The sequence below is a fragment of the Drosophila bipectinata genome, chromosome 3R (assembly GCF_030179905.1).
Source record: "Drosophila bipectinata strain 14024-0381.07 chromosome 3R, DbipHiC1v2, whole genome shotgun sequence".
Taxonomy (NCBI): domain Eukaryota; kingdom Metazoa; phylum Arthropoda; class Insecta; order Diptera; family Drosophilidae; genus Drosophila; species Drosophila bipectinata.
In genome coordinates, this window is record NC_091739.1 from 15475640 (window position 1) to 15498848 (window position 23209).

The window sequence follows — 23209 nt, forward strand, 5'->3', positions numbered from 1 at the left end:
TCCAGGAACAAAATATTTTTTTGGATTTTTTGTCAAATTTTCTGGGTAGACCCCTTCAAAAATGGGGGAAATGCATGAGAGGTCAATATGGCCCACGCCGAAAGCCATATCTTTGTCAATATACAACCGATTCTTGAGCGGAGTACCTTAAATGAATTGTGGATGGATTCTTCAACATTCTGCATAAAAATTCAGGAACAAAATATTTTCTAGAGTTTTTGTCCAATTTTCCTGATAGACCCCTTCAAAAATGGGGAAAAAGTAGGAGAGGTCAATATGGTCCACATCGAAAGCCATATCTTTGTCAATATACATCCGATTTTAGAGGGGAGTACCTTTAACTTGAAAGCAGGGGAAACAATGAAACACACTTTGGTTTTAGTTTTCTTTTCATCTTTAGGTAAATCTCCGTCTTTCGATCTTACTTACAAATAATATACATTCATACTCATACAATCTTATTGTCCACTCATTTTTATAATTGAAGCTCGTGTTTTAGAAACAGTGGGTATTATTGTGTAAAAGTTCCCTCATCTTTTCGCAATTATTATCGGTAAAAGGGAATTCACAATTCCGTTGCGTCTTCGTCGCATAATTTTTGAATATTTTATAATCTTTGATCTATATTAACATTTCTCTAGGAGGTCTAAGCTTACGAGGAAGTTGCAGCATTTTGGTTTCTACATGTCTCACATCTTACTTTTGCGGTAATATCAATTCGTAACTTAACTATAGTAAATTCAATACAAGTAAAGCTAACAACGTGAATTCAATCATTGATCAGCTTAGCCTATGCATATACAATCGCTTAATTGGGGCTTGGGGGTTGGGTAGGGGTTTGGTGGACAACAATCCGATTGCCTCCACTTCAGCATCAACAGGAAGTGTTGGGAATCTTGGGAGGTTTCACAGCTGCAGCAGCACTAGGGCTATGACAGATGAGCTCCATGGAATCTCGCTTAGCTTATTTTTGAGTTAGAACTACAATATAGGAGCCTTAACGCTTAACTAGAATACAACTTCAGTTAATTGGTGTGGCCAGGGAGGCGAGGGACTTGAGGGCTCCAACTCCTGCACTTGCTCTCCACGCAATTAATAATATCAACAAATGGAATCGATGGGCAGCTGGTCCTGCTTGATGCTCAGCCGGCGGGGATTCGACTGCTTGTGTCGGCCACCTCCGTTACCCAGGCCGGCGACAATGGTGGCTCCACCACCGGGACCGCTGGCTTGGCTACCGCCTCCTCCTCCCATATTCAGCGCGCTGAGGCTGTTGTTTTGACTGTTATTGCTGCTACTGTTTATGGAATGACCGGAGTTGGTCTTCTCATTAATACTGGACAGGTTGGGTATGCTGGGCGCCGTCGTCGTGATGGTCAGACCGCCCATGGTGAACGAGGCGCCGTGTTTGTTGTTGTTTAGCGGCTCCAGCTCGCTGGCCAACACGCCGTTGGGTATGGAATGGGAGCGTATTTGCAGTCGGCCGGAGTCGAGCGACTCGTCGCTGGCGGGATCTAGGTGATCCACAGAGGCGGCGGAGGCGATGCGCTGGAACAGGCTGGCCGAGAGCGTGCGATCCGCAAATGGAGCAGTTACCCCCAGACCGACACAGCTCTTGGCGCTCTTGCTGTACTCGGACTTCAGCTCGTCCAGCTGCTTGGCACTGCACAATGGTGTGTCCACGTCGTAGGTGTTGTTGAAGAGCGTGTAGTCCACCTCGTACTCGCCAGTCTCCTTGCGGAAGGACACCACGTTGACGAAGCGATGACCCCACAGCACCTCTGATGGCAAATAGCTGCTCCTGGCCTGTGTGGTCATGCCGGTGGATTCAATGACACCCTCTGTAAAATAGGAAAAGTTAGTTAAAAATTCCAAGAGGAGTTGCTTATGGATCTTACCCAGCATAACCACCACTTCGAAGCGTTCCTTAAGCATGTCGGAGGCGGAGAGCATGTACAGCGGACTGTTTCGATCGATTTTGTGGACTATGGTGGTGGGCCATATGAACATCAATCGATCCTCGCCACCATCAGCACCGACGTGCAGCTCCTGCTGATAAAAGGGCAGCACCTCGCCCTCTTTTGTCACCTTCTTGCGGATGATCTGGGCCCGCACATGGGCCTCTATGATGTGGGACTTTCGCATGTCGCCCACTCGGAACATCAGACACGGCACACCATCCCGGTGGCAGATGACAGCATTCCTCGAGAAGAGCAGTGTCTGGGCTCGCTTCTTGGGACGCGACAGCTTGGCAAACACAATGCCCACCATGAAGGCCTGGATAAACACGCCCGTAATGCACTGGATGCACATGGTGAAGATCGCCTCCGGACACTCCTCCGTCACATAGCGGTTTCCATAACCTATCGTCGTCTGGGTTTCGACGGAGTAGAGGAAGGCCGTCATCATGCTTTTCACCTTAGTGACGCAGACTGTGTGCGTCATGTTGGCCACCAGATCGGGGGATTTGTCCTCCAGGAGGATGTACTCCAGGTCGTTGTGGGCGTAGGCAATGATCCACCAGATGAAGCCGAAGAAGGCCCAGGAGATGACGAAACTGGCGGCGAACACAAGCAGCGTCCAGCGCCACTGGGCATCCACCAGCGTCGTGAAGATATCCTGCAAGAGAGAGCATTGGGATTAGTATAAGGAATTTGAAGGTTAAAGCTATATAGTAGCCTGCCCCCCCCCGGGCAAGGAAACAGGATATGGTGGCCAGGAACACAAGTCACTTTACATAATTGCAGTCAAAGTCTCGCGGTTGGCATTACGCAAACGGAAGAGCTTGCGAGAGAAGAGCTAAATATAAATGCAAATCAAAGGCAAGTGGGACACTGCGAATAGATATAGCCACGCACGCCCTGCCACACGTTGTCCCGCCCCCACCTCGCCGTCTGCCCCGCTTACCTGTAGATATCGTCGCCGCCTCTTGGCCACATTGCCCTGCACAACGTTGCACTCGCCGTGCTTGAAGACCACACGTTTTCGCACACGCCGCGAACTGAAGCGTGTCTGCCGGTACCTGAAATGGAAGAAGAGGGCTTTATTAATATGGAACATAAATAGATGCAGGTTGCCAGTTCTTGGGTAATTGTTCTAAATTTGGAAGTAATTCAGTTCAAGGAGCAGTCCTTATCTTACACAACCTCCAAGGCCCTTGACGATAATGGTAGGGACTGTTTTGCAGTTCATTTGTCTTTTTCGGTAATAACCCTATTGGGAGCACGTGGGGAACCACACCTAGTTTCTTATCGTTGTCTGGGTTATTGGCATAGTGTAATATGTACATTACATGGAATGAATCCATTTGGAACCCTAGTATTTAAGGGCAGGGGGTTTCAGTTTCTATAAAAAAAACATTAGACTTTATATTGCTCAAAATTGAGAGTATCTTTTTGGAACGAGCAAATATTTTGTATATTTTTATACTTTTAGAGATTGTATTATTAATACTTTAGCAGCTGATAAGCTTCTCCACTATGCTTTTGTGTTTTTCTTATCAAAACTTTTAAATGCTGGCATGTTAATGCTTCTCCCTGGACTTATTCTGAAACAAAATCATTCCAGGGAAGAGTGAAAGTGAAAAACAAGGAGAAATTTATCGGGCCTGTATTATAAAATAGTCTGAATTGGCCTTTGTTCGTTTTGATAAGAGATGAGACAAAAAACTAAAAACAAACAGGAAGTCACAAGACAACAGCCAGTGACGTCCTGTCTGCGGAAAATCACCCACACGGATCGATAATGCTACCCAAAGTTATTGGATTGCGGGGGCATTAGATTAATTTACCAAATCATAGCTTGGAACAAAATGCTCGAAAGGCACACCACGAGCACCAGGCCGATATAGAACAACATGTGCGGTGGGGGACTATCAGTGCGTGAGTCCAGGGATCGATCCACTATCACTACTGATCACTTGGCACTCTCACCGGGGAAAGCTTATTAATGAACCGCTGTCGAATTAGCACTAAAAGGCCAGGCCCAGCCGGAGATGGGATCTGTCTGGCTGGGGATCGTATGCTCCGAAAGTAACTGTTATCGTCAACTGGGAATGCCGGACGGAACAGTAGAGAACCTCAGCAGCTGACTTTTGCAGTTTTTGTTCCACTTGACTGTGCTCATCTATACTTAATATATTTTATTTTCCTCGATTTATGTATTTACACGCTCTTTATCAGCTGGCACTGCTTTGTGTGTGGAATTCTGCTAGAATATGCAAATGTGCGGTGAGTATTGAGCTTTAAAACGATTATCAATGATTCTATAGGGGTATGTGAGTGGAGCTTGAGTTGTTCCCGCTGGGAATTCTTTAAAAATATCCCAGGGGGAACAGCTAACAGGAGGGAAATTTTCTATGGTTGTGGAACACATTGTGTGGATCTGGTTTAAAAATGTTTTTCAAAGTTTGATTGTAAGTTAAAAACGTAATTCTATTATCAAATAAATTTATAATTCAGGTCAGGTTCATAAATCTAAGAGATTATTTTCTACTGAAACCAATTGAATCATAAAACCATTAAATCGAAGCTCAAATCAAAAAATTAAATGAGTTCCACCGTTTTCTTCATAACAAACCCATTTTATGACTCAACATATGAAGTAATGTATCAATCTTGTTATAATAAAAAACGAAAAAGCATAAATGTAAGAGAATTTCTCAGAATAATAATATCTCAGTAAAAATTCGTAGAAACCACCGGTCGAACAGCAGTGCCATTAGAGTTCATTAGTTTAAATCTCGGGCTGGATCATGCAAATAAACCGGCTCCCTGAGAGCTTCTCATTGTTATTGTTTATAAATGGTTTGTTTTGTTTTTGGTATTAATGGTTGCCAACTGCAGTATTAACGTTTTTTTTTTGGGGAGTAACCGGTTGACAAGCCAGAGGGGAGAGAATAAAAAAACAAGTTCAATGGAACTGGCGCATTAGTTGGCTTTCGAAAGGGGTGATATCAGCTGGTATTTTAGATTTCCCCAGATAGGGAAGTAGAATTGAGAAAACAGGGAGCTAAAAATATATGTCATAGAGATTATCTAACAACTTCAGGCCAGATAAGCGGTTATGGCCGGCAATTAAAGCTGAGCCTTTGAGATAAACTCGGTCATAACAGAACTAACCTTCGACAAGATGAACTCGCCCCGGGTGACAGTACTTTCTCTCTGAGTGGGCCAATACTTGCTGGCTAAGGGCCAACAATTGGTTGGAATTCCTATTTGTTATGGCATATCTGTGAGTATTGAAAGGCTCTAATTGGTTGACCATGGTCATGATCGCAATCAGCAATCAGAATCGATTCAGTTCGACAGTTGACGTCATTTTATGAGTCTGGCCGAAATGCATTTTGGCCTGCATACTGTGAATACTATATACCTTTGCATGTGCTGCCCATTAATCAATGCCAGCCAGTGTAAGCCCCACTAATGCCATATAATTTTACAGCACTTTTCGTAACAGAAACTCTATTTCAAGAGAATTATAAATAATTCCGGAAGTCTACCTAACGATGACTCAAAATATAGTGTAATCTTTAAAGTGCAATAAGCTCAGATAAGTTTGTGTAGCCTTTTGGGGGGAAATTGAGTAACTTCTTGGGAGAGGGCACTGTACCTGCAGTCTTGCCAAAAGGAAAATGCCAAGAGTGAGAAGAGCAATTATGAATTTGCATATATTCGGCTATAATAAGTTGTCAACATGGCCAAGATCACTAGCAAAATTCGTGATTTCTTGGCCAAAACAAAGATCATGAACCAAAAGGTGAACAGAACATCCTTTAAGGTGAATTCTGTTGAACTTTTTATAGATCTTATATGTATATATTATAGCAGAGGTTGTGGCACAAATATTTATGCCAAATTCAATTAAACATTTCCAATAAAAAACATATGTACATATATATGTACGTATGTTTATTTTGTATGTACAGCTGCTTAAAGAATTCTCAAGGGTTCAAGAAAATGAAGGAACTTCGAGCTTATCTCTCAATCATAGATAACTTTTATTATAACCTTAAAAGACCCCTCTTTAAAGGTGATCAACAATTAATTAACTGACAAATAAATTTCACGCTCACTTTGGTTAACTACAGCTTACAAATGGAAGAAACCTCTTTTTAGGATGATCGATGGATTATCCCTGAAGGGAATTACCTGAGGAGCTCCTCCCGCCAGGACTGTTCGCTGGAATGAGTGGCTCGGAAGACGATCATCGACAGGCGACTGAGACTGCGTCGAAGCTCAGACATCTTGGGGCCTTTGATCGATTGATTATTTGTTTAAGACACTTGGGATCACAAGAGTTTTGTTGTAGTTTTGTTTTGTGTCTCAACAAGACAATACTGTTAGTTGCGGTTGAATGTTTTTTAAGAACTTTATTTTGTTTTTTATTCTTGCAGCTTGTTTGGCAAAAAGATATCTTGTTCTAGTTTGTCATTGTTATAAAAATAAAGCATAGACAATGCTTCAGCAAGAGGCGACGACGGGCAGAGCAGCCCAATAAATCACCGAACCGAGATCTCAGCATTTTAAAGGGAGTCGTCACGGGCACTGGCACTTTCTGTATTTTTTTTTGTCAACCGCTTTCGAATTAGACCGCTTTGTGGGGCGGGTTAATTGAGTTGGAAAACACGTAGAACTTCACGCCTTCTGTTCTATTTTTGGTGAATTTTTTTTTTTCGGTATGTCGATCGGTCGGCTGGTTTTTATGAACTGTACGATCGAACAACTTTTCGCCAACTGTCGGGCGAGCAAATTGAAATTCGCCCTCGTCGACGTTGCAAACAAAATTCAGTGTTGATATTAGTACCGCCGGCCCCACCACCGACCACCCGCCTCCCCGATCGCCCTGTCAATATCTATTCTACATTGAATCGAATGCTAATGTGTTGTTGGTGCCTCATTTACTCATTTCACCTAATTACACATGCATGTATGCTATAAACAATGGGAATGCCAGTTCCTATTTATCAGACACAAAGATACAAGGCACACACAGCCACACACGTGGCTATCTTGGCTTGGCTCATTAGCCCGATTGACACATGTCCCACACCTGAATGGATTACTTTGGAGGGGGGATCGCCATAGAATATGGATTCCAGCCACCAATTGATCACATATTTGTTCGACGGATTACAGATTCTGCGTCAGGTATATGTATGGAAAGTGTTTTTCTTAGAATGACGATTTAATTTTTGAAACGCAAAATAGCGACACCGATCAGCAGCAGTGCCAGATATAGTATATCGGGGCATATAGAACAAGCAGCATATCCCCCTCGAACCAGTTCAGGCTGCCTCGAACTCTTCTCGTTCTAAAATAGCCAGGAATTTCCCAACATATTTCAATTCTATATAATTTTGTAAAAATACCAATTTGGGGTGTAGGTTTCCAAGGAGTCGTATCTCGAGTGGCCACTGTAATCTATCTAATCTAAACACCCTCCAAAACAAAACCCATGGCACAATAAGATTATTGCCAAAGGGAAGAACCTTTCAGCACCGTCTGAGCCAATAATACCCATATTCCCGTGAGTAATTTCTTGCACGGAAAGATGGCCAAAAACCTCCATGACTTATCAGCTAGTGACGTCGGGGATATGACGCATTCGGCCGGTAATCAGGGTATTTGTAGTCAAGAGCGATATCGGTGTAAAGATATACACAATCTTATGAGTCTTATTATGATTTGAATGGAGGCGCTGTGACCATAACTATGACTAAACGACTAAACGGTTATTTTTGGCCAGACAACAAATGCTTCCACGAACTTGGCTAGGAAGAGCCAAGATCATAAACGCCCATGGCTACCGTATCGCATGGGATCCAGCCTTGTGGGGCTTTCGAGGGTTCACTGACTCGGTGAAAGCATTATGATGTTCCCCAAGACTTTAAGAAGGTGCGGAAATGTTTGCTTTTAAGAATTCCTAAGTGCAAGAAGCATGAAAAATTCATTAAGAATCTGGTGGTCTGGTGGTATGCTGTTCATGTGTAACCAGAAGTCGCCAATAAACTTTTATCGAGTGATCTTTTATGCAAATTCACATGCTAACCATCTATTTTGATGCGAAATCGTGATCAAATACAACTCTTTCTCCTCAATCAAACGCTAATCGTTTATAATCCTAATTATCTGCAGAATTTTCCGCCTAAATCATAAAAGAAAATATTTATATTCGTGTTCGGAGTTGGATATTATTAGCTCCATGGGGAGTCACGCTGGGATCGTGTGTCTTCTCCGACAAAGCGAAGCAAATAAATTGAGAAACCACTTAGCACCTCTATTTATCATTCACATTTGGTTAAGGTATTGCCGCCGATGGCGTCTAGTAAGTTTCCACCTTGAATTGCGATCTCAATTAGTGGGCAAATAAAGAAATTAAGTTGCCTTTCTTTCCTCAGATGTCTCACAGATGTCTCAACCGGCGGATATTTGCAAAGGGAGTTATCGGTGGAATGTTTGTCATTAACTGGAAAAGTATGTATCCACAAATAAGCGCGACCAGGTATCTGTATCTGTTTCTGTGTATCTTTGTATCTGGCATGATTGGCAAGGGTGTCTGTCATGAATCATCCATCGTATCCGGAGATGTGACAAAATTCCTGGGTTCTCCATACCAAGCCCAGGTCGGAGTCGGTTGCTCAACCCCGTTCCAAGGTGCTAATCATTCCAAAGTCGCAAAAAAGTGGGGTGCTGCCTTATCATTGCGATTCGGTTTATCTCTTTAGGCATCATCGTGGTCTGCGGCGGCACACTTGTAAATAATCGCAAGAAGTGTACACAAACAATAAGCCCGGCCATGTGACAACGGCTTGTCTTGTCAGCAGGTTGGCTAAGAGATCCCAAGAAATGGGCTTAAAGCCACGAGCACGCTAATGATTACACGCTTTCTGCATCCGCAAAATATTCGGCGGTACAGTCACGACAAAAGATGTCAGCCGATTCTCGGTTTATGGCTCTGGAAAGTGGGTTTGCGAAAGTCATCAAATGGGTGGAACATTTATTGCCTTAATTTATGGAAAGCTCGACTTTTACTTTCGCCCAAAAAGGTCAGCTTTGGTTCCGCTCATAATCATAATTTGTATTTACGAAAGAGTGTTTAAGACTTGTATAATATTGAAGTATTAAGGTGGTACAGTCACCTCAAGAGCCACTGAGCTAGTTTATAATTAAATATTTAATCAAATAAAGTTTAAATAACACCCTAAGCCTTGACCTTCTTCCAGTCTAAAGACCCGAAAAATCCCCAGATAAGCAATACTGATATCTTTCCCATTCCATTACTTATCTTTGGCGGTTAAGCCCTGATAGTTATAAATTTCGGAAGTGCAAATAGAGCCAGAGCTTTTTAATTTTGAACAAATAAAGGAGCGTGCTACTCCTTAATTAAGGTCTTAATTGGCCAGAAATCCTTACCAAAAGCCCGGGGCCTTAATTTTGTTTTAAGTGTTCAGTTGGCTTATTGAAAAATTGGTAAATAAATGCACGTTGTGCTTTTCTCGACGACCTCCAGATTATTCATAAAGGTAAATGCCGGCATTTAAATTCCACGAGTGCAGCAAAGTAAAGTCGTATGGGAACAGATGTGAGGGATTTCCTGTGAGGTCTATAAGGCCTGAGAGTCAGACTGCCAGCGAGAGGGTTCCTTAAATCTCTTATAATACAAATAAGTATATATATATTTACGATCGCTGGCAGCAGCTGATGCTGAAATATAGGGTATAAGAGCTCGGTTGCCAGGCAAATGATTACTATATGTTTGTTTTGTTTGGTTTTCATTCCCTCGCAAGGGGTATTACTACTATTTTTAAGATATCTGTAATGACTGTATCTGTATCTGGGTTTTTAGATGACTAACCACTAGGCTGAAGTTTAATCACTTGCCTTTTTTTAGTTGAAAAACTAAGCTTTAAAAGAGTATAAAAAACTGTACTATCCAAAGTCTGTCATTGCTGCCACATGCAATACAAAGCATCCCATGTGGATGCCTCGCCTTGCTCTCCCCAGTCACAAGTTCACTTGCCGCCGAGTTCAATGCAATCCAAACTAGTTTCCACGGTTTTGTATTGTTGTGTGGCAAGCACGTGTTGGCTGGTGGCTGGGTGGAACAATGCAACTGGAAACCCGTCCAGACACTTACGGCTACAGGTGATAAATGAATCGTTTAGCCAACACACAGACAAACAGCAACAACAGGGGGTATCTGGAGTGTATAGTGTGTGTAGTGTGTGTGTGTTTGTGTGTTTGCCACTTACTCGTACATGGCATCCACAAGATCGCGCTCCCAGGTCATCAAGCGCTTCATTTTGGACAATTTGGAATTGGTAGCAGTAGTGGGAGCTTCGGAATGGGATTCGGTGGGGTTTTTGGTATAATTTCTATTTTTTGCACTCGAGGCACGCGCTGCGTTGTATAACTATGTAAATTGCTGTTCAGTTTCTGTTTCGGTTTGTCGCTCTCTGTTTGGTTTTATGCGACAACTGAGATGTAACGGCAACGGCGGCAACAGCGGCGGCAGTGGCGGCAGCGTTGGCAGCACCACAAATGTTGACGGCTCCTCCACAAAGCTCTCGGACGTCAGCCTTGGCCTCAGTTGTTGTTGTTATTATTATTATTTATAATTTATGCTGATGTATAATAATTTTGCGGGATAGAGCGGAGGAAACGAAAGATTCGAGCACTTTTTGGATTAACTTTAATACTGTACTTGGGGGAACCGGTGACGTTATCGCTTCAGATACAAATGTATCTAGAAGTGCGTAGTGGTGTGAGTGTGTACTGTGAGGCAGGTTTCGGTTGTTGTTGTTGTTGTTGTGGTTTACTGCGACTCGCGAAACACCAGCAAACTTCTTGATTTATATTCAATATTAAATTGCCTCCGCTGATTATTTGCTTCGGAGCTTTATCACAAATGCGTTCTTTTAGTGGTGGGAAAGGCAAAAATGGTTTTTATTTTGAAATAAACAAAAGCGCGCATTATTTTTACGACAAACACTGCCGAGAGTGGCAATCAAACACGGGTTTTGGTTAAAAATTCAGGCAACAATAAGCCACAGGACTGAGTGTTGCACGTCGCGTGTCTAGCGGGGAACGATCCACATTGAACAGCGTGTGGCACAGAGTTGTGCTTTAATAGCACTCGGGGATGGATGGTTGGATGGATGGATCGGGGATCTTGCCACGCGGGAGAGCGGCGAGCACTCGAGAGAGACCCGGAGAACGGCGGAGAGCAGCACACGGCGGCGCAGGTGTATAACTTTCTGCGAAGACGGCTGAACTCAAACTGAAATGCGCGGTTGACAGCTTTGTTGCTTTTTATTATTTTGAGTTTAAAAGTGGAAGACGCGATAGCAGCAGCAGCAGCAACAGCACAAGCAGAGGCAACAGCAGAGGCGACAGCCGAGGCAGCAGAGAAAAAAGCAAACACCGAGTGACAACAACGTGTAGCCAACACACACATACACCTAAAGTTAGTACAAACACTAAAAAACAAACACTTTCAAGCATAAAATACAACAGCTGATAATTTCAGCTCATTCCTCAGCGATTAAAAAACGAGAGAGAGAGCGGGCAGGGAGAGGTTAACAGGAAGCTCCTTAATTCGCCCTTAAATCAAGGCCTTTAATGGCCGCCTTATAAACAGTTACATTCCCTGACAGCCCCAATCGTTTCAATAAATCCGCTGGCATTCCACATCCAGAGACAAAAGACCATCGTTCCACAGACAGAAATCAAGTTTCAAGATTTTCGCCAATTAGCGACAATAAAAGTCAGTTTATAACTGCAGTTAGTGCTACAACAAGTGATGTAGCCCCTGGTCCGCATGCCAATCTTTATAGATATATACCAGCCACGAAGTGCGATAATCAAATCGGGCACGTCTATTTAGTGGCCAATCGAATTCCATCACGATTCGTTAGGTGATTAACGGACCTCCGTCGAAGTATCTGCATAATCGTAACTGGGTCACATGATCCTCTCGAGACACATCCTAATGGTACTACGTTCTATTCCAAAGGCTTTGTGCATTTTTTAAGAATTTATAGCCTTGTTTCAATCGCTCTGCTACTCCACACTTTTGCAGTTATCAGTGGGAGTGGGTTTGCACACGAGCAGGTTCGAGGTTCTAGTGGTTCTATTTCCAACCATTCTACAATCACATGATGGACACATGGCCGCAAGTCAATGGATGGATCAATCTATCACTAGTGGCTGGGATCAAGGGCTTACATCTTTGAAATGCTGCAGCCTAAAAATAAAATGTCTTGTGACCAAAAAAAATGTCCAGTCCTGGGTTTCCTAATTACACTTGATTTTTTTATTATTGTTTATTAAATATTACAAATCATTAATAGGTAACACGCGCTCGCAGAACTATTAGCTTAATATTTACAACTGGTTATAAAGCCATTAAGGAGGCCTGTCATCAGATCGATAATTGCTTGCTCGGATCTTCGCCCTCACTAGTCCCAGTCGCAGTCGTAATCAAAGGGGCGGAATTATCGAGTGAATCTATCACAATAAAAATAATTAATTTCCCTGAATCGCTCGAATCGTGAGTAATCATGCGGACAGACTCGAGTGGGGCTAGCACGATCGATCCGAGCCAAGTAGCAAATATTGGCCAAATCAATTGGCCGGCGGAAATGAGAGTACCGAAATCAATCATACGCACCGTGTGCCCCCAGACGAAGAAAGTGTGTCGATCGACAGCGCGCCTGCAGGCATCGAAACCATTCAAGACCTAAATTTAAACCGAACGAGAAGCGGTAATAGTTCTCAGCATCCACATAGGAAATCCCCTCTGGGCTGGCTTTTGGACCAAAGCCAAAAAGCCAAATTTGTCGAAGCGGCGGGCGAGCAGTTAACACGTTTTTAATTAACTTATGGGCTCTGTGAACTGCCAAATCGCGATCGCAGCACTCGAGGAGCCCCGAGATCATGTGCATTATGGCATTATGCAAATTTATGTCAAGGCAGGAGCAGGTGCTGGTGCGAGTCGTTGATCTCGAGCCTCAGAACCTGGCGAAATGTTCTCATAAACAGTGTGGAGCTGTTTACCATATAGCCAGCACTAGTGCTCGGTAAACACATACGCGTAATGTCAGGGGCGTTCATTTGGGCACTCTACCCGAGTCCACGTCTGACTCTACTCTATTCCTAATTAAGTCAGCTTAGAACCAGAATCAGAATCAGTATCTGTATCTGTATATATCCGAAAGCTGACCCGCTGAGCTGGAGAGCAACAGCCGGAAATAATATTTAATTGTCCACCCACTGACGGCGCTCAAATCAAAATAATTCAATTTTGTCATTTCAGGCAATCAACTCAAAAGGTTTATCTCGCTCCACTGACTCGGACTCGGACGCGGACTCGTTCTAGTTCTCGTTCTTAGTATGAGAACTCATATGGTATCTAAACAGCCGACTGTCCAACTGACCAACCGACGTCACCTTCATTTGCATATCAAAAATTGCAAATATCAATGGACTGGGACACGTTTGAATCAGAAACAAATCCCAAGAATTCTCAGTTTGTTTACCAACGAAGACGTGTGGGCTCGAATAAGTGGCTATGCTCATACTTGACGACTACAAGTTCTTGGAAACTGTTGCACAATGCACTTAAAATTATAGAATTAGCATTTTCTTTAAATAAGAAACGGAAATATGGCTTATTATTTTAGTTACAGACAATATATTTTGACAAGAATTATTCTGAAGAAGTACTGATTTGCTCATCTTAGGGAATGTCTAGTCTTATATAAGCTACCCCTATTTATAGAAATTCTTTCTTTTTAAAACACAATGCGGAATTAGCTAAAAAATGTCAACAAGCCCCCACTAAGGTTTATCTAAGAAGCTACTTTGTGGACCTAACAATCGATATTGTCTCAGAAACTGCTGGCTATTGGTTCGCTAATATAGACTCTCTATTGAATAAATAATGTTATTGCTGCTTATATCATTAACTCGTTACTACCTATAAGCATGAAAGAAACTATCTTGTTGGCTGGCAGCGCAATTAAATATTACTCATACGCCACGTTGACCTTTGAGCACTCACCTGGTAAGTGGTCCAGGCGATTCGCTAACCGCCTTGATGGATCGACGGATCTGGCGATGGAAGCTGCCCAGCAGGGACTCCTTACGGGAGAGCTGCGTCCCGCTCCCGCTCGACTCGCCGCCGGTGCTGTTGATGTTCGAGGCGTAGGTGGCGGTGCGCTTGTAGGTATCCTCCAGGGCGCTCGCTGGCCCGCCCTGCTCCGAGCCGGCACCCGGGGTTGTGGCGGCCACCAGTTGGTCCACATTGAGCGGGGTGGTCTCCTTGGAGTCGTTGTTGTTGCCGCCGCCCATCTTCACAATGACGGGGGCGCTCTTCTTGTCCTTCTCCTCGGGCAGCAGCTTGGCCCAGGCATTCTCGCCCACCGAGTCCGTCTTGTCGACTATCATTTTTGGCATTGACTAGTTAACAGCTAATTATAATGGTAGTTTTTTGGTATATCTCAGAGGGGGGGGTAGTCGTTATAAGGGAAAATTGGAGTAGCTGTTGAGGGCGCGTTTCTTTTGCAGTCTGGGACCGTGCGAGCCAATCATGGATGGTTCGTTGTCGTTGCTCTCAGCCACGTTGTTCTCTGCAACCAAATCGGAACAGAACAGACACAAATGGCGATTAGACCTCACACTTTATATTTATACTGGACGAATGTCCAACATCTGGGTGCACGCCTGGACGTTGCCGTAACGCCCACATCTTATTAATAAGTAGTTCACACTTTTCATCTTCCCGCCATAAACGCGTTTAACACACTTAACATACTTTTAAATGTTTGTGATTAGCAATTCGTGGATTCTTCTTCGCGAACTTGCGGTTAGCTGCCTTTACGGCCGTCATTCTGGCCTTTTTGGCCTGTCTGGTGCTTGTCTCGACTGGGAACCCGAAACTGAATAAAAGCGGTATTTGGGAAAATTTTTCGTAATATCGTCTATTTTTTATAACTTTTATTCAGGTTTTGGTGTCTAGATATATTAGCCGCCACTTATCACTTGGAAATTATAATTTTTTGAAAACGGCAACCTAATTTGTTGGATGATTCAGCCCGAATCTGATATCCTGCTGCTTTGATCAAAATTTCTCCAACTGCCCCTTCTATTTCTCAAACCAAATTTTGCATTTAATATTTTTGATTAAATAAACATTTTCAGAATATTCACTGCCTCGTCCTAGACACTGGCCATATATTTTTAAATTGTTTATAAAGTTCACGACAGCGGGAGGCTTACGATCATAAAATGTATGAACAATAATTTCTGTATGGCTGGCTGTATGTTTTTGTTGGAATATTTCCATAATTTCATATTTTGTAGCTTGATTATATTAGTTTTCGGTATGCAAATTAAATGCCGTCAACGTTTTATTTTCAGGTTCTCGTCAAGCCAGAGACCATAAACGGGAAACCCGAAAAACAATAGCAAAGAAGTGGCGCTTCGAAAACGTTTTCTCTTAAAATAGAAAATACGTAAAATTAATTTTCTCTACAATAAAAAAAAACTAATTTTATTTTATTTTACTGAAACTTCACCCACACAGTTCGGAACTAGCAGATGGATGTATTGTTTTGATTTCGGAGGACAGTTCCCCTGTCGAATTCACAATTTTCGCGAACTTTACGTAAATGCTCGATTTTATTTTTGAACAGCAAACCGCGCGATTTCCAAAGTGGACCTGCTGGGGACGAGACGAATTGGAGACTGCCGACCGTCGACTGGCGGTTTATTTTGATTTTGGCTCTTTCTCTGCCAGCGTACGCACGCGCACAACGTGGGAACAACCAGTGCCGGGCGGAGCGGACGCGAGTGGGTGGCTGGGGGAGGTGGGTTGGCTTTTGGGGGGTGGACCCTATTACCGTTGCCCGCTGGCGCCTGTTGTTGGTGGCCTTTTTTGTGTGTTTGGGATTCTTTTGTTTTTGCGCCTCCGTTGCGAACGAGCGGTGTTCGCAAATTGACTTGGCGCTCGAGTGCGCGTTGCCTGTTTTATTATCCAAAAGTGAGCAGCCAACGCTGCCGCAGCACCAGTCGGAGCAGCAGCCAAAGCAGCCGGAGCAGCGGGAGCAGTCGGAGCAGCAGCAGCCCCCACAGTAACAACATTCAACCCGACCGGTAGCGTCATCTAGCGCACATACATTTTTATCGAGTTGGCCAAAACGAGGCGACTTCGGCTCCACTCGGCTTGTTTGTATTTGGCCGTTGTTGTTGCCTCCGTGATTTTGTTGTATTTGTTTTTGTTTTTTTTCTGCCTGCTTTACAGCATTGCCAAATCTGTCATAAGGTCGCCGGCGTAGCAGTTGCCGCGCTGCCGGTGCCGTTGCCGGGGCTGACTAACTACAGATGGTGGCGCCATGTGATCGCCGGCAGCGGAGCTCTGCCGGAGAAAGCGTAACAGGTGAGACAAATCCTTAAAGCCCTGGAGTCTACGGCCTGGTTGACAGTCCATCAGGAGTCAGAAAAATCGTCAATTGACAGCCCTAATATACAATGGTCTGGCTGGGTGGCAGGTTAACCCCTCCGGGCGGAGTTCGTGGTGATATATTGCCGGGTGATACAGCCAGATAGTGTCGCCCCCACTTTGGATCGTAAATCTGTCAGTGTGCTCTGGCACTAAGCCGCCTTTCCTCCTCACTTTTGTGAGCACTCCCAAGACATGGTCTTAAGATATTAGAGTTACATCTTAGATTACTAGTCTAGCTGTTAGTCTAATAAAGGGTTGAAAAGTACGGGGTATTGTATACTAAATCACCTAATATTATAATGAAATTGTCTCTACTGTTTCCAAGCGTATATCTCTGGGCTTGTAACTTGTTGTTTACCCCCTGAACCCTCGACAATTGTAAAGCAGCTCTTTGTAAAGCGAATGCAAACACAATCACCGCAAAGTGGAAGGTGTCACATGCTCTCCTCTGTACTTTTTGAATAAAAACTAAGTGGAAATAGCCAAGTGATTCATTTTCTATTCAGTTGGCCCACTACAATAGACGGCAGTTGGGGGTGCAAAGTGTTGCCGGTAATGCAGCGCCATTAGGGTAAACGTGTAATTGAATAGGTGTCCCGAGCATCACGTTTTCAATTTCGGAAAATGTATTCTAATAGGTGGGTTCTGCTTAATACCCATAGTATTTGATTTGCGGCGATTTTGAATAATCATGGCACGTGCTATGGAGATACAAAAAGCGGTTTCCAATTCCGAAAACAAATATTATAGTTTCGTTGCACTTGCCACTTTCCTCTGACGTCAATTCGCGGATATATTATTTACCCCGATTTTCAGCACATTTATTCGTCTATATATAGAGTATGTACCAGGTCCCGGAATCCCACACATTCGTGCCTATTACTGGCCTGTCCAATCGCTGACAGATTGCGGCGAGTAAATGCTCAATTGTCAAAGATATAAATCTTGTTATATAATTGCAAATAAAGGGAACAGTTCCCCCCTAAACCTCGTAGACCCTCCCTAAGCTGGGGAATTAGTTTCGTGTGCGTGCCGGAGCATTTATCGTGTGCTCTTACACGAGTGAACCACTTTCAAGTGTTCCAATTAGGAATTCCAAGCTCAATTCCCCTCGATTTTCTGGTTTTAAACACTTGAATTAATATTTATATCCTTTCCATCAAGGTCGATTCTGTAACAAAAACAAGCTTCAAGCTTAGAACAGGGGAGCTATCTGGCGAATTAAAACACACGTGGCTGCTACACGGGGGGAGTTATGCCACACGTGCTTGTGCTTCACGGTATTGTAAGCCCGCTCAATGGGGCACGGAATACATCTTACCTGCCGCTTGCCACTTGAATTTAAAGTAATCCTCGACAGATTTCCCTGCGACTTGCTGCAGCCCCTCAAGTGGCTTGTGAATTTCTATAATTTACTTTTAATGGCAATGGGCTGCATACTTTCTGCGACCTAGTTGCGGGGACTGTGGCTATTTTTAGCCAGACTGCAGTTGAATTCCGGCCTTGGCTAACAAGTGGTATGAATTGGCACCACCACTGGCCAATAAATAAGTACGGGCACGTACGATGGATCAGCCATCAGGTGGAAGGTGCCACACCAGGTGCCTCCAGCCTGAGCCGCCGGCTTAGCCAGCACGCGTCAATGTCATTGCGTGCCGAGGATGCCCAACTGGGTCCTTTGCTGACGTCCTTCGATGACCTCTCCTCGGACATTGAACTCGATACATTGCATGGCCACGGTGCTCAAAAGTTGGTCATCCCAGTGGCATTTGCATGCCTTACCTGGTCCGAAGTGACCTAGAAGCCAGAAGCCACAAAAGCCTCAACTAAAATCCTTCTGCAAGCAGTACGTGCCCCAGCTGCAAGGCTCCTTCAGATCTAAATATACATTCTCTAATATAGAGTCCTTGGTCTCGAGGTGGAGATTTCTTGGCCAAACAAAAGTCAGTTGACAAAGCTAATCAGCCAACAAAGCTAGAGTGAACCAGTCCTTTGAAAAATGATGGAACATCCATCAGGAATATATTCTGAAATTCGGAATATATTCTGATACTCTAAGCAATTGTGTTCAGCTAATATATAGAGATTTCATTTATTATCGTGGGGAATTTTAAGCAAATTGGCACTTGATAGTCTTAAGTCTTTCCTGTTGATAGCCGCTGATATTGATTGACGTCGGCTAATTAGCAATTACCAGGTGCAATCTGTGGTTGAATAGCCCCAATTAGATTCATGAGGGTATTCAAACGAAATCCCCTAATCCAAGCTTATCTGGAGTGTGTCTCCCCTTGTGACTTAGCGGTCACTTTAAAGTTAATACACTTATCAGCCCAAAGAAATATGATCCAGCCTTCTAATTATGAGAAGAAAATGTAAGCTACTCTGTATACTATATTCCCTGAAATGGATACAAGGATTAAAATCAGGAAATGTATCAACAATTACATTTTAAACATTTGCTCTTTTGACCAACATAAATTCTGACTCGTGCTTGTCGTCGGACTTTTTGCTGGCATTTACGTATATGTAGATATTTATCCAGATATCTGGAGCGGTATCCGTATCTGAATCGGTATCTGAGTCTTCCTACCGCTTAGCTGTGGCGCATGACTCTTGTTGACTCAGCCGCCGACTCGCCAGTTTTCGTGCAAATATTTGCAACAAGTGCAAGCAACTAATTTATGACAGTTGACATTGACTTATCTTTTCTGACATTGCTATTGGTTTTAAGAAAGCATAACTGACATTTGAGTTGGACTAGAGATGTTTAATTTGGCCCAGACTATTCGTGCCAAATCCATTGGACATAAGAAGTGTACATGTAGCCCGAAAGGAAGTGGAATCAGCTTACTGACAGCTACTGTTTAATTAATTTATCTAATCTATGTGCTGGCTTCTTTTATTTTCCCAGCTTGTCGTCATAGGAAGTCCTCATTAAGACGCTCATTAGGATGTCCATCTATCCTGGTGTTTTATGGCCCACAGTGACCCCATGCCCCGGAGAACAATGGCAATCATCCATCACATGTCACCCAAAAAATAGCGAGAGTCTGGGATAAAATGTATTTTAGGTTTTAGGTTCAGGCCAAAGGTCAGCAAATAGTTTACAGCCGGTTTCAGTTCAAAGTTGAGCGCTCTTAGATGGGCAATAAATTCATGTTGATTGCTGGGGGATTGATGTAACCGACCTGGGCCAACACTCCCAGGACACAGACACAGATACGCATGTATCTGGGGGTGCGTTAAACTTTCCCTAGTGTCTCTGACCGTCGCGATGGATTCGCTTTAAATCCCATGGAAAACAATCCCTGTGTATGCAAATCGGATAATGGATGTAAGGGCCGTCACTACCGAGAACTGAATTACTGTATCAACAGTTGGCAGGGCATTTAAGTGATTCCCTGAGAGGCTTCAAGCAACAGCGACGTTTAATTGGTAATCGATGGCCACAAAGGACTGATGCCAATGCACCAAGTCCCAGGTCCTCTTGAAGAAAAAAGTTTCCACTGCACACACTCGAGGGAAACCAATAAAACTTGGTCAACTCTGGAGTGGCGGTCAACGTGTTTGTCAAGGTTAACAGGAGACGGAGGGGACGCTGGGTGGGAAACTGCATTCAAGGTCAGAATTGGTGGGTGGTCGGGTTGATGGCAAACAAACAGACGCCATCGGGAAGCGGATGGCCAGACAAGGCAATTACCATAATTGTCCCTCCTGGATACCCCATGTATGCATACGGAAATAGTAAATATAAGTAGCCGGAAAATGCATGAATAAGTGACGCTGCAGCTCCACTGGTTCAAGGACACTCTGAATGGGAGCGGAAGATGAGGGTCCCGCTGGGGGCATCGGAATTGCAAATAGTTTCGCCATTAGCTGTCATACAATTTGCATGGACTCGCAAACGGAATCGGACTAATGAGCTATCCGAAGCCCACTTGTCAACCTGTCGCTAGAGTGTTGGATGCTGACCCGGTTCATTTGTGAACTTGGCATAATTCTCATTATTTTCATGCTTTCCCCATCCGACTGGCTGCTGGCCAAATCTCTGGCAGACCATAAAGAACGGCTAGAACAAGATCCATTCTATTTTCGACCCAGCAACGGAACCCCACCGAGCCAAACTGATCGGATAACCATAAAAACAACAATACAAATTAAAAACACAAATATGGCTATGGACTCGTTATCGGCCCCAAAAGTATTTATAGCCCACCCTCCAGACTCAATTGCCCCATTGAGGGTAGGTTTACGATAATAATTTGATTAGAGAAATTTGCATGTTTCGGAAATAAATGCTTCAGACTGGGCCACCAGTGCGTATGAGTAATGCCCGAATATTCCGAAACCCCAGAGCTTATCAGTATTGTTTTTTTAGGTTTGTTCTTAGAATCTAAAGCTTAGATGTATACACTAAGTGAACTTATTACTCATTGGACTAAATTTTAAAATTACGTTTTGAACCTCAAATTAGTCTGCAATGTAATTTATGGAAATCTGACAACAAACCTCAGAATGACAATCCTGAAATGATTTAAAACTTAGTAATACCTACTAATAATTTTATCGGGGAAACACCCGCTCGGCCCGCAGAGTCAGGTGACCAGAGTACAGACCCAAAAATAATCTTTGGCTATAAATTTTTGGAAAAGCATGAATTTTGAGAGTCAAGTGCAGGCCATAAAAATCACGACGTTGATTTGAGGACTTTATCGGACAGATAGGCCAGAGGTCTCCCGGATTCCTCAGGCCCCCGACTAATTGCTCCGACCTATCTAATCTGGAGGAGTTCTTTTTCTGGCTACTGGGGCGGTTAAGACTAATTACTATACGGTTATGTCGCGTGTGGTCACGGGACCAGTTATTTCTGCCTCGCGGCCCGACAATCTTTATGCGCTTCTAAAATTGGATGTTTGTTAATACCCTAATTCCCCAATATGGCTGCAGATTTGTGGCGCCTTTTGGGGGTCGGATAACCAGGAGAAACAAGGAATACCCTACAAAGTAATCAAAGGTGACTGTCTCCTAAACGTCAGCTACGTATAGAAGAAACCTATTTATTTCCCTAAAATGTTGCCCAAGCAGAGGAAAAATTATCCCAGCGGGGATGCAGCCAAGAGTGAGGAGGAAACCTATTGCTCTCGAGATCTGACCAACATCGAGAAGGCTTCAGATATCAAGGTGGGTTAACGAGAAACTGTATTTAATATTAAATTTTGTATATCCCTTAGGAAAGTAGAGTCGACGCCTTTTTGCGTCGAATGCAGGACCTCATTATCTTCCTGACCGTGTTCTTCTTATGTCCTGTTGTGCTATTTTTCATCTTCAAGTTTGCGCTATTGGCCCCGTTTGTGGGGATCGACAATTCGAATGCAGCCATAGGATCGGCTGTGGCCACTGTCATTGTGATGCATGTCCTGATCGCAGGATATACACTGCGACTGATCTTCGTGCAGGAGTTCTCGCGCATGGAAACCCTGGAAGTGTGGGCCGAATGGGTTCCACCCCAGGCCCAGAAGCATGGACCCATCCTGATCGTCCTGCTGCTGATGTCCTACTGTTCCCTGATCATTGGCTTCCCCATCGCCACCTTTTTCGCCCTCAAGTTCGTGGTCCTGACCAGCTTCGAGCACATGGATGCGGACGTCATTTCGGCCATTTCCACGGTGCTTGCCGTCCATACAGCAGTTGGGATTTATATCTATAGAGCCACCTACGCCAAGAACTCGACGACTAAAGGTGGCAAAGATAATCAATAAGTTTATATTTATTTGTGATTTATCATTTTAATGATATTTCTATGCCAGTAACTTGTAAAAATAGCTTTATTATCATCCAACTATTACAAGGAACATCGGAAATCCCCAAATCGTAAACCCCCCTAAATGGTATTTACGCTAAATACATTTCCTAAAATTCTCAGCCATTTGGGTAGCGCATTTCCCCTATTTGCTTCCGTGGAAATGTTTTGGGCAACGGGAACAACAACACATCCCACACAACAGGTTTTCGTGCAAACGCTTTTCAAATGTCATTACCCAAAAAACAAAAAAAATAAATAAACATTTATAGGTATCTGTCCCGGAGATATAAGCTGGGGGAACAAAGAATGTCGTTGTCCTAAGACATTCCGCATGGAAAAGTTTATGAGATTGACGAGCCCCTGACAAGACAATTAAATTATTTATTGGCCATCTTTAAAGAGCTTTTCATTTTGACCTGTGTGGAATCAAGAGGCTTAGACAGGTGGCAAGTGTTGAGAAAATAGCCTGAACATTACAAAGATTTTGCAATAATAAATAGTTCTTTAAAATATAAAATTATGAAAATAGTAGGAATATACATACCATCATTGGTAAGGTCTCTTCTCACTTTTATTTCAGATTAAACTGGCAGGAAATATTTTTTCAGGTCGATGTCAACTTAGTCGAAGGCTTTTCCCTTGTCCACATTGACACTCTTGAGATGGGCAATTAAACGCATTGGTGGCAATAATTATTTAATTAACATGTTGGCATTGTTATTTTATTTCAGAATTTATGCTTCACACACGAGACGACAAAGAGCGTCGCTTTTTTCAAACACATTTTAATTTCTTTGGACTAATGTCATTCAAATTGACGTGTTTGTTTGTTCTGGATGAAACGGCAACACCTTTTATTACAATTTGCTGTAATACTGCTGTCGGCTCGAGAGCAGCCAT

The 23209-nt window shown here is 43.4% G+C and overlaps 2 protein-coding genes across 7 annotated transcripts; one reads left to right on the forward strand and one right to left on the reverse strand.

Annotated features, from left to right (window-relative positions):
- Nucleotides 1-376: 376 nt before the first annotated feature.
- Nucleotides 377-23010, reverse strand: Irk1 (Inwardly rectifying potassium channel 1). Of its 6 annotated transcripts, none has more exons than XM_070281888.1 (5): nucleotides 22854-23010; nucleotides 14065-14632; nucleotides 2908-3022; nucleotides 1899-2619; nucleotides 377-1841 (listed from the first exon to the last, which is right to left on the reverse strand). In XM_070281888.1, exons 2-5 carry the CDS (start codon nucleotides 14457-14459, stop codon nucleotides 1102-1104), a joined length of 1971 nt encoding a protein of 656 aa, XP_070137989.1. In that variant the 5' UTR covers nucleotides 14460-14632; nucleotides 22854-23010; the 3' UTR covers nucleotides 377-1101. The 6 variants fall into 6 exon arrangements, with proteins under 6 accessions (XP_070137989.1, XP_070137990.1, XP_070137991.1 ...); XM_070281889.1 differs by lacking the exon at nucleotides 22854-23010 and adding an exon at nucleotides 15905-15990; XM_070281890.1 differs by lacking the exons at nucleotides 14065-14632; nucleotides 22854-23010 and adding an exon at nucleotides 10259-11279.
- Nucleotides 21518-22480, forward strand: LOC108129428 (uncharacterized). Its single transcript, XM_017247409.3, has 2 exons — nucleotides 21518-21687; nucleotides 21738-22480. Exons 1-2 carry the CDS (start codon nucleotides 21577-21579, stop codon nucleotides 22263-22265), a joined length of 639 nt encoding a protein of 212 aa, XP_017102898.2. The 5' UTR covers nucleotides 21518-21576; the 3' UTR covers nucleotides 22266-22480.
- Nucleotides 23011-23209: the final 199 nt, after the last annotated feature.